At 35.6% G+C, this 12,418-nt stretch overlaps 1 protein-coding gene across 50 annotated transcripts in view; it reads right to left on the reverse strand.

The window, feature by feature from the left end:
- PPHLN1 (periphilin 1) overlaps nucleotides 1–12,418 on the reverse strand; it is a 139,480-nt gene that overhangs the window by 77,610 nt on the left and 49,452 nt on the right. For all 50 annotated transcript variants that reach the window (XR_012002894.1, XR_012002892.1, XR_012002890.1 and 47 more), the window contains one exon: nucleotides 4,551–4,762. Coding sequence is in view for 40 of the 50 variants with exons in the window: in XM_072765551.1 (XP_072621652.1) it covers nucleotides 4,551–4,762 (212 nt within the window). In the remaining 10 variants the exon portion in view is untranslated. The remainder of the gene's footprint in view (nucleotides 1–4,550; nucleotides 4,763–12,418) is intronic.

The following is a 12,418-nucleotide window of genomic DNA, read 5'->3' on the forward strand; positions in this document are numbered from 1 at the left end:
CTATCTTCCAAATACACTCTTCTCAAAATATACTTTTAATTCTTGTACATTTTTAGTTATCTTAGAAGATATGCTTCAAAAAGGACTAAACACAAATGAAAAAAAAAGAAAAAAGAAGAAAAAACAAACACTAATGAAAATAAGTCTTTAGAATTTTCTTCCATTCTTGTTAATGGCTGCAGATATCAAGAAAATAAAGGGATGCTAAACCCAAACTCAGAACTATAGAAAAATAGATACAAGACCAACAAAAACAATAAACTAGCAAATCTTCTGTAATAATGATATTTTTAAAATTCTATCAAATGTCACATAGCCTAATTAATGTATAAGCACCAGTGACAAATTTGACATTAGTCCATGGGCAAATGTTTAAAAGAAATAAACAGAGGTAGTTTCTATGTATTTAAATAGTCATCCCTAGGAGCCACAGTGGATTTACAAAACAATCCAAGGCAATCTTTGTGTCACTGTTTAATAGAGGAAATGTTTCTTAAGAGTTTCAAGAAAGCACCAAAGTCTTCCATGAAGTCCTCAAGAGAAAAGGAAGACAAGATGGGGGATCACAACTGGTTGAAAACAATGGAGATAAATGGAGAAATCTCTAGAGCCTTCTATATTTGGCTGTGTGCTACTCAAGATAATTATTAATGACTACTACAAAACGCAAAGTCTATTTCCTTTGCCAATGAAACAAAGCTATTTTTATCTGCTATAAAATATATAGGATCACTAAATGAGATTTGAAGACTTCTATAGAAGAGAAAAACAAGTCAAAGTTAATTAGATGAAATTTAGCATTCTTAGGTTTCTTTTAATATATATATAAACTACACCCAAGCAATTGCACCTAAAAAAAATACAGGCTGAAGGGCATTTTGTTTAACAGTAATATATGAAAATGGCTTAGGTTTCAATTGTCTACAGTCTCAATAAGGGCCAGCAATACAATGCAGTTGATAAAAGTTTACTTCTGGCAAGACAATTTAAAAGGAATAGAAAGAAAATCAGGGAAGCAAAGCTCTGAAAATGTTAAATAAAGGGAATAATTGAAGGAATTAAATATATTTGAACCCAGGTGGAAAAAACCCAAGATTATGTACTCTTCAAGTACATAAAAGGTGAAACATTTTAATGGCTCTAAGACAAGTAACTAGTATTACATAGATATTACAGGAAAAGATTGTTTTATAAAAAATGAACTATAAAAGATGGAAGGACTGGACTGTAATATAGTAAATTTATCACAGGAAATATTTTAACAGAGAACCCCACGTTACAGGAGATTGAACTTAGTGATTCCTAGTGTCATTATTAGTGCTATTATCCTAAACAAAAGAATAAGATAGGAAAACAGGGAGGTTCAACTGAGAAAGAGAAGATAAAAAGAAATATCTGAGAGAGTTGACAAATGGAGAGATATTTGGTTAGATAAATAGGAATAAAAATAAACTTCAAGTAGAAATATACAAGATACACAAAAATTTTAATTAGAACAGTATCATAATAAACAAAAGGAAAGGCAATAAGGTTAACTAGGACTTAGCATGTAAATATGAACAAAAAGGAACAAAAAAATGATATTATAGTGACTATTATAAGTGACAAGTATAAACAGGTTAGTCCAATTAAGTGATAAGCAGAAAATTCTTATAAAGTACAGAATAAAAATAACATTTTAAGAGGATAATTAGTCTAAAGCAGTACAAGACTCACAGGATTAACTCAAAAGGCTAAGTAGAAAAAATCTAATAAAATACGTATATACATATGTGTATGTGTGTTTATGCACAAAATGGAAAATAAGTAGTTGGGATTAAAAAAAAAGTAGAAAAATCATTCTGTGGCTTATAATTAACCATATGAAAGATATATTAAATGTACAGAAGAATTATGAAGAAATCAGTCTTTCAATGGTTATCATGACCAAAACACTAGTGATTATTAAATTAAAATTATTCTGAAAAGTGTGAACAAAAAGTAAAAAATTAGAAGTCAAACTTAGCAAAATGAGGGCATAAAGATAGTAATTATTTTTACCTGTTATTTATAGAAACATTTAAAATCTTTGACAAAATTTCAATGTACACTAAAAAAACTAAATTAACATATTGTTGCTAATTAACCCAGTTTAAATGACTGATAATTCAAGGACTTGGTTTCTCAGTCCTTTTCTGAAGAAAAGCAAGGTGCCATCATTATCAGTGACATTTAGATTAAAAGAACTGGTATCACAAATGTGTAACATAACTACTTTTCCAAATTACTGTTTAAAATTAAGACTTTTAACTTTTTGCAAGATGATCTTAATTCAACTATTCTGAAAATTATTTACATGAAAGGAATATAGGAAAACATTTTAATAGCTCTGCTCAAAGAGTTAAGGAATTAACTCAAGTAACTTGTAAAGAGCGTTTTCCCAGAACAAACTTTTTTCTTGATTAAAGAATTTTACTTTCAAAGCTGAAGGACTTAAAAAACAAAACAAAACATAAAGGCATTACCAAAGTTTTATTCTCTATTTCACTCAATTTGCACCATATTTTAGTCTCCCAGCTTTCTTTGTTATCTTTTCATCGCTCCAGATATTAAAGGTATTAGGCCTCAAAAGATGGGGAAAATATTTTGGAGACTCTTAATACAGGAGGAGCATCACATGTGGTTCCTCTAACATTTTGTCTCAGGATACTAAAGTTTTGACCACTAACTACCAGGCTGAAAGCAGACAGAAAATGTCTCCCTAAAAATCTCTTTCAGAGGAGAAATGAAGAGAATAAGATGGATTCACTAACAACTATCTTAAATAACAGGTTCACTACAAGCTGTCAAATAACAATCTTTAGCTTCCATTTTACTCCTGTTTTGTTCAAAAGCCTTCATAATCAGTTTCCAAAGATACTTTCTTCCTCTTCATCAAATCATTAGATTTGGATTTAAGTCATACACATCCAAAAAAATATATCTTCTTAGAAGGTATCTTGCTAATATTTATGTCTGTGCATGTGAGTGTGCATTAGAACTCAGACAATATTCTCTTCAAAGGGGAGAGCAGGACAAAGAAGAAAGTGAAGCAAAGGAAAAAATACCAAACTGCAGAGTTGAACTCCACAATCAAACTTTCAGTTATCTGGAACTATATGCTTATTTTAAGTAACTAGGCATATGTAAGTGATTTGGTTTGTTTTAAATCTACTTCAAGTGACATTCTTACCTCCTGTATGACCATTCATACACATGTATCCAAAAATATGTTTTTTGGAAGCCCCATTCTACCTAGCACTGAAAACAGCAAAAAATTGATAAATGTTCATTAATACAGGAATCCAACAACAGCTACAATGGAGACAATCTAATGATTTGAAGTGATCTTCCATCATTCTCAACATGCAGAAAGCAAATGCTGTTAAACTAATACTCTTATTTGGAAAAACAGTTAATAGAAGGAAGCTAAAAAGTCAAGAAAAATATACTAAATTTCGGGTGTCTGTATCATGGCTTATAATCCCCTCTACCTAGGAAGATATTTCTACTTGTAGAAATAAATCTGAAATAAAAGATGAGCTTAAATGTCGTCAATTTCCTCCATGACATATTTTTCTAACTCCCAGAGTAAGAATCTCTCTCACCTTGACTTGCTCATGTGATGTTAACTCATTTATGACATACTAATTCTTATATTGAAGTTAAGAAGGCATGAGGAAATGTTTATGAATGAGCTCAACTACAGGTAGGGGAGTCCAGAAAGCTAAAATAGATTATCTAAAAATTAAGCTGCCTCATTTATTTATTGTAACACATACTAAGCACCTCAGCCAGGATGACATGCTATGATTGCACACAATGCCATGCATGTCTAGGTACTCTGAATTTAAAAACCAACAACAAATTGGAGGTTGGAAAAAAAAATTAACCTAAGTAGCTTTTTTAGCTCTAAAATCTGTAAGGGGGATCCCTGGGTGGCTCAGTGGTTTGGCACCTGCCTTTGGCCCAGGGCACAATCCTGGAGTCCCGGGATCAAGTCCCGCTTTGGGCTCCCAGCATGAAGCCTGCTTATCCCTCTGCCTGTGTCTCTGCCTCTCTTTCTCTCTCTCTACGTCTATCATAAAAAAAATAAAAAATAAAATAAAAAAATAAAAAAATACAATCTGTAAGGCTATATACCTTATATTTAGGGGAAACCACTGATATTTTTCACAAAAAGTATACTATCAAATATATAAATACAGATATCTTCTAGTGACAGAAGACTAAAGAGGATGGACTAGCACAAGAACTAGCAGAAAAGATTAAGAGTATATAACTTTCCAGCATGATTACAAACACACCTTTTCTGTGGCAAATTAGAAGTGAGATGTCAATGTGAACCATAACTTGAAATGGTTCCCAAAAATGTGTGTTATTCATTATACTATTCTTTCAACTTTTCTATAAGTTTCCAAAATTTTCAAAATAAAAGGTTAAGAAAATATATCTTACAACACCCATAAAGCAATCTGAATCAGTACATTCTCATTAGTGGAGGTTGTAAAAGAAATCTTAAAAATACATACTTCTATGTTGAGATTGGTGGAAAGAATATGTTTTGCTTCTTTCTGGAGAGTAGCTTCTACTACTGACACTGGAACCAGACCTGCTGTGCGGAGAATCCTTTCGACCTACAGGTGATTCTCTGAAAAAAGGAGTGTCTCTTTTATGAGGAGACCGGTCTCTCGCATAATGGGAAGAATAGAAACTTTTTCTTCTAAAGCCATCTCTCATGTCCCTTTGAAGGAAAAAAAAAAAAAGTGCATTATATCCTGTCACTTATATACACAATACAAATGGCAAAAGCTCTGATTTTAAGATACTCTTTATGTTGTAATCTTGGTACCCTCCACTTTATTTTTTAACCATCACCTCACTTTAAAAAAAAAAATTATTAGAGAGAGAAACAGTATGAGCAAGGGTGGGGGGCATAGCAGCAAAGGGAAAGGGAGAGACAATCTGAGGCAGACTCTACACTGAGCCCACTCAGGGCTTGATTTCACAATCATGAGATTATGAGCTGAGCTGAAACCAAGAGTCAGATGCTTAACTGACTGAGCCACCCAGGTACCCCATCACACCTAACTTCTAGTGTTAGTCCACAAAATGAAACTTTACCAGTGATAAAGGATTTAGAATGCGTACATTTTTTCAGTTTGGAGGTAGAATCACATGGTTAAGAGCAAAAACTACTATATTCTAAGCAAACACAGAAATGTTATGATGTGAAAAACATGACTATAGTCTTCTGTTTGCCATTAAAAATATTCTACACAATTGCCATACTCTCAAAGACATCTACAGAATGCCAAAGATTTCCCAAGTGAGACATTTCATGGACTTTTATTCACTTCTAAGGACAGTATATACTACCGGTATTCAACTGCTGTGATTTTGCTTCCCACATTCCAATTCGGCAATGTCTACAGACATTTCTGTTGTCACAACTGGAGAGGAAGTGTTGCCACTGGTGGGTAGGGACCAGGGATGCCACTAAAACCCTACAATGCCTAGGACAGGTCCCATACACACACACAACAAAAAACTATCTGACCCAAAATGTTAGTAATACCAAATACCAAATACCAGGTTAAGAAACCCTGATATATACTTATTAAGTCCCTGTTCTCTTGAGTTTCCATCCTTAGTGTACAGATTGTTGCTTATCTCTAAACATCAGCTTTTAATAAATTACCTCTACTTTTTATAAGGCAGAACCAACTTTAAATCAAAGCAAACTAAAATTATTAAATGAAACTATCAAGACCTGAGCCTCCATTTAAAGGAACACTTGGCATCAAACAGGCTTTAACTGCACATTTAGCAAGGGTATTTCCATATTAAAATTAAGGAACACTGAATTTCAGACAGAAGAACACTAAGAGACAAACCAATGGCATGAAATTTCAAATGCTCAGAAAATTTCAGCATACTGATCAGCAGTTCCTAACATATAAGTAGTCATTAGCAGATTAATACCCAAAATATATACTGTCCTTACACATTTTCTGGACCAAGTATAAAACAGCTAAAACTCATTTACGATAAATGAACACAGACAAAATACTAATGCCACAATAAAGCATCCAAGAAATTCTACTGCGTTCAAGCTCAATCAGCAAAACTACAGAAGCCTTATCAACATCACTGAGAGCTGAGTGGCTATATATGAATTATACAGGTCTTAGGAACTGTACCAAAGTGCTGAGGACCCAGTGGTAAACCATTTGCATGCAGTCACACCTCCATCATGGAACTCTCAGGCTAGAAGAGGCTGATATTAGCAAATAAACATGAAACATGTGAATGCAGTCAAGAGTGTATGAAGGAGACTAGGAGCTTACTCATGTAGACAAGAGATGGTAGTAGCTTAAATAAGGAAGGCTAGAGCAAAAAACAACAACAAAAAAATAAGGCTAGAGGAAGGGAGCACTTTAATATGCACTAGAATGCATCTTTGTAGACTCAATGGGACATGGTAAATGTCTGACTAACGAGTATGAGAGATGGGATGCCAAGATGATTTCCAGAATTCTGGCATGATGGATTATTGAAATGAGAAAAACAGATTTGAGAAACTGGGGTGGGGTAGGAGAGCCACGTTTAGATTTGAATGTGTTAAGTCTGAGATGCACATGTAACATCCATTGAGTAGGCAACTAGACACACCAGTGACGATATTGCAGATTTTCTGGCTGTAACTATAAATTGTTCTTTAAATAAGCAGTATTTAAAGCCTTGGGTAGGGCTCAGAATTCTAGGACTAAAAAATTACATTGGAAGAGAAATGGGCGGAGAATGAAACAGAACAGCCACAGAAACATGAGGGAAACTGGTAAGTTATCAGAGAAGCCAAGGAAAGACTACTCCAAGAAGGAGAATAAAGATTTCCTACACTGAAATTAAATGAGCTCTTATTAATAACTTAACTAGGGGATGAAGAAGAACAGCAGGCCCACATGCAGAGGAAAGACTGCCTACTTTCTCCAGCAGGAGGCAGGGTGAGGGATTAGACAAATGCTGGACTACAGTTTCCTAATCCTGACACAAGATGGCAGTAAAATCACAACAGCATAGTCCAGAACCATTAGAGTGGCCTGGAGTGACTGAATATATTTGGGGGAAACACAGGTCAGATTTTTAATATCTCAGAGCAGAGTAAGGTCTCTCCTTGCCTTCACATCAATCTCTCATATTTCCCATCAGATTGAGCAAAAACATCACAAAGGCTATCCTCTTTGATAGAGTGGTAATACTAGCCACGTCATTTATTTGTGTTCATGTATATGTACATATATTTTTCATATTTCTATATCCCAATATATGAAAGGCACTATGGGGAATTACTGAGGTTCTAAAGAACCTTTGTATATTATGGGTGGGGAGTAAATGTTTCACAAGGCTGGTATTACAATTTGTATTAGATGGAAAATTTGTATTAGATGGAAAACTGATCTGGAAGATCCTTAAAGAAAGATAAAATTTAGATAATTGTTGAACAGAAATATAATCAAACCACAAAGATAACAGCTGTATTTAAAAAGAGAAAGAGGGGCACCTGGGTAGCTCAGCTGATTAAATGCCTGCCTTTGCTCAGGTCAATCCTAGGGTCCTGGAATCAAGCCCTGGATTGATTTAGGGCTCCCTGCTTGGTGGGAAGTCTGCTTCTCCATCTCCCTCTGCCCCTCCCCCTCACCACCCATGCTCTCTCTCAAGTAAATAAATAAAACCCTAACAAAAATTTTAAAAAATGAAAAGAGAAACAGATAGACTAATTTTAGCAATATTTTTATTTAACCCAATGTATCTGAAATATTATCAACATATAATCAGTATTTTTTAATTTTAATTTTTATTTATTTATTCATGAGAGACAGAGAGAGAGAGGCAGAGACACAGGCAGAGGCAGAAGTAGGCTCCATAGAGGGAGCCCGACATGGGACTTGATCCCGGGACCCCAGGATCCCGCGACCCCAGGATCCCACCCCTGGCTGAAAGTGGCGCTAAACCGCTGAGCCACTGGGGCTACCCAATATTTTAAAATTTAGTGAGATATTTTACATTCTCTTTTTTCATCTTAAATCTTGAAAGTCCCAGGGTGTATTATATACTAACAGAATATCTATCTCAGTCTGAACTGGCCATATTTCAAGTGAGACTTTGGTTACCGGCTCCCATATTAGCACAGATTTAGATCGTCAGGAAAGTATTCCAAGCTTCAAGAAAAAGCAGAGACGGTTTAAAGGGTATTGATGTAAACAAAAATAGAAGCAACCAGAACAGTGAAAACTCTAAAAACCACTGACTAAATAAAAAAGCAAAGGAAGAGAAATTCGAAAGGGTAGAGTTAGTATCAAATACTACATAGGCTGGAAGAGATATCTGCATTTAGTGACTTAGGAGTCATTTGACCAGTAAATGGACTTGTCCAATAAAACTCTGGAAACTAAAACAGATTATAAGAAATCATGACATTATCTACCAAAGCAGTTGAGCCATTAGTTTTCTTCCAAAAAAGTTTGGCAGAGGAAAGAAGGGAGAGAAACTAGAACAATACTTTGAGGGAAATAATTTATCTAATCATATCTGGAGAGTAGAAAAAAAGCCAATTTACTGTAGGAGAAACTGATTTTAAACTAAGACACAAAGTTAACTGATAAAGAGCCAAAAATCAACAAAATCAACTGAAAATGAGACAAAAAACAAGGTAGAAAAGAACAGCACTGAAGGAAAGAAGAGAAAACATGAAGAGAAAAACTCTCATTTCAAGAAGAGAAAATGTGAGAAATATCTCTTTAGAAGGCCTTTACCCGAGGAAAGTAATGTTAGAAATCATTCACAGAAAGTAAAGAAAGCAAGAATGTGAATGAAGCTTGAAGCAGAGTAGAAACTTTTGGTATTGGTCTTGACGGGGGAGGGAGGACTATTAATTAGAGCAGTGTTCCTCAAAATGTAGGTTCCTACCTGCCTCAGCATTATCTATGAATATGACAGAAATGCAAATTCAGGGGCATCAAACCACACCTAAGGGTATGACCCAGTATTCAGGATTTAACAAGGCTCTCCAGGTGATCCTGATGCATATAAGACTTTGAGAAAGACTGAATTACAGAACCTCACTAACATATATAGACACCTTATCCCTACGTCAAAAGCAGAAATTCAGAGCTCACGATAAAGGCACAACCAGTCCCAGTGATGACTCTAGGGTCTGACCATACCTGTGGATACCTAAAGATAAGAGCTGAAAAACAAAAGAAAGAACTGCTATTAAAAAGTATCATCAGGACGCCTGGGTGGCTCAGCGGTTGAGTGCTTGCCTTTGGCCCAGGGCGTGAATCTGGAGGCCTGGGATCTAGTCCTGCATCGGGCTCTTTGCAAGGAGCCTGCTTCTTCCTCTGCCTGTGTCTCTGCCTGTGTCTCTGCCTGTGTGTGTGTGTGTGTGTGTCTCATGAACAAATAAATAAAATCTTAAAAAAAAAAAAAAAAAGAAAAAAGTATCATCCATCAAGGGCCACGTGGGTGGTTCAGTTGGGGGTGTCTGCCTTCAGCTCAGGCCATGATCCCAGCGAAGGGCTCCAGCTCCTTGCTCAGTGGGGAGTCTGCTTCTCCCTCTGCTCCTCTCCCTGCTTGTGTGCTCCTGTGCACTCTCTCAAATAAATAAAATCTTAAAAAAAAAAAAAAACCTATCATCAAATCAGGAGGGAGAGGGAGAGAGACGACTGAGAACCAGAAATTATAATCATCAAGGAAGAAAAAAATGGGGCCTTGGGAATTTTATCTAAGAGTACAAAGATGAGGACAGAGTGGAATAAATGGGAACATTCAAAGATGACAATGGAAGAGTGGCCTGTCAGAGGTAGCAAGAAGTATGCCCAGAACTCATCTGATGAATCAAGGAATGAGGAGGCAAGTGTGTTGGGAGGGCAGTTAGGTTCCAGTTATGGAAAAGGGATGCCAAGAATTGTAGAAAATATACCTACTCTATTTTGAAGTGAAAAGATAAAGTCCTTGCACCAGGCTTATATTCTAATGGGGGAAAGGAGCCTATAAATAAAATACTTCTGAGTGACAAGTAATAGAAAGTAAGGTGGATGTGAAGGAGACTATTTTAGATAATATGGTCAGCGAGGACATTTCTGAGAAGATGACTGAGCAGAGATACAGTAAAAGAAATGGAACCTCACAAAGAACAAGGTTGTGAAGAGATCTGATGTATGTTTATAGTGATCAGACTAACTGCCTTGTGAAAGTATCATATGTTGATGGGTAGGACATAATGATGAATCAGAAGGCCTTCTTAGAGTTCAGAATGATAGAGCACCAAAGTTTAACATACTAGCTCCGAGTATAAGGCTTGACAGAAGTATCATCGTCTAGAGGAAAGAAACGGGGTTAGGGCATGTTAAGGTCCTCATGAACTAGCCACCTAACTACTGAAAGACCCTTCCAAAGTATTATCTTTAGGACCTTAAGCAAATTACTTAACCTCCCTATGCTTTAATCTCCTCATCTATACAGTGGGGATAATACTACCTACTTCACAGAGTTGTTGCAAGGAGTAAATGGGATCATATACGTAAAGTGCTTAGAACAGGGCCTGGTACACAACACTCAACAGATGTTAGCTAGTTCTATTGACTGTATTACCCTACTATGAGTTCCATCAAATTGATAAAGGTTTGCAGCAAGAAATAGCTAAGTATGACAGCATAACTGCTTGACAGTTTAATCCTAGAGAAAAGCAAAACTATGGAATTCTGCATATTAGTAGAGTTTAAAACCTCTAGAACACACTTCAACTTGACTTCCCAAGGAATTTTCTTTACAGAAGATGAAATGCAGATAACTTAACTTCAAGAACTTCAGGTATGGAAGTTCAGAGTACACAGAGATGAAGCACATTTAAAGTGAAAAGGAGGCAGAAAGACTCCCCCACCCCTCACTAACCTGGGGGTCAACAAATATTTGCTGTAAAGAGTCAAATAATACTTTAGATTCTGTGAGCTATGTGGTCTCTATCACAACTCCTCAACATTCCACCATAGCACAACAGCAGCCATAGACCGTATATAAACATGTACCTGGCTGTGTTCCAATAAAACTTACTAAAAAAGACAGTCGGTCGGATTTGACCCAAGAACTCTAGTTTGCCAACCCCTGGTCTAAACAATTACATACCTCTCAAAAATTCTCAAACAATTCAATGAAGAATAAATAGGTTACTTACAGATTCATATTTCTCACAGAATACAAAAAAAAAAAAATAGAGATTTTTTTTCACCCTATCCTTTACCAATATCTTAAAATTTTGCATTTTAGAAGCTAAGTTTTAGAAAGCCATTACACAATGATAGAGGAGTACGTTTTAGCTGATTTATACCTTCGCTTTTTACCAGAGACCTGACTTCATAGTCAAAGCCCATTCTCAAAGTATGTTCCAAAAAATACTAATCCACAAGATGTCGGTATTTTTCGTTTCATCAAAAATCCGAAGAGGGGTTCTATGGATATATAACCTTGGGAAACACTGAGTTTAATAAAATTAAACATATTTATTTACAGTGGCACTTCTAAGAGCATTCCCTACAGATATGGATTCAAAAGTTATCTGCATGTATATGGCCTTTTCATCTTAATTTTACTCAACTTCTTGACCTTTCATTTTCCTAACTTCTCTGAACACAGCAACTTGGCAATGAATGGTATTCTATCATTTAGGTTTTTGTCATTTTGTTGTCCATGATTTCATTTTAACCTTCTCCCAAACACATGGATCCTTGAATTTTATTTATTTATTTTAAGATTTTATTTATTTATTCATGAGAGAGCGAGCGAGAGGCGCAGACATAGGCAGAGGGAGAAGTAGGTTCCTCAAACGGAGACAGATGTGGGACTCAATTATGGACCCTGGGGTCACACCTGAGCCCAAGGCAGATGCTCAACTGCTGAGCCACCCATGTATCCCAGATCCTCGTGTTTTAAACATTTTACCTAACTCTGAGATAATTTAGGGAAAAGTATAATCAATTCCCTTCTTATAACAAATATGATAAGTTCGGACTGGATAAAAAGCTAAATGTTTGGAAGGAAGGGACAGATTGGAAAAACCCCTCAAGAGAAAAAAATACTAGACAATTATAAGCCTGTTTTGTATCAAAATACCAAGTTTTAAACTACATGCTAAAAAGGGCTCTAAAGTTAAAAATTATAATTGGATTTAAAGCAAATTTCCAATTAGGCAGAAAATTCTAATACAAATGGCAAAGTCTTAAATATTAATGTTTCATAATTTAATACATGCTAACGACATTGCTGAATAAGATGAACATGCCAATAAAAAATGGTGAAGGATATGAAGATCAATGGAAAACAAAACCAAACCAGGTATCAC

Source organism: Vulpes vulpes, chromosome 8 (assembly GCF_048418805.1).
Source record: "Vulpes vulpes isolate BD-2025 chromosome 8, VulVul3, whole genome shotgun sequence".
NCBI lineage: Eukaryota > Metazoa > Chordata > Mammalia > Carnivora > Canidae > Vulpes > Vulpes vulpes.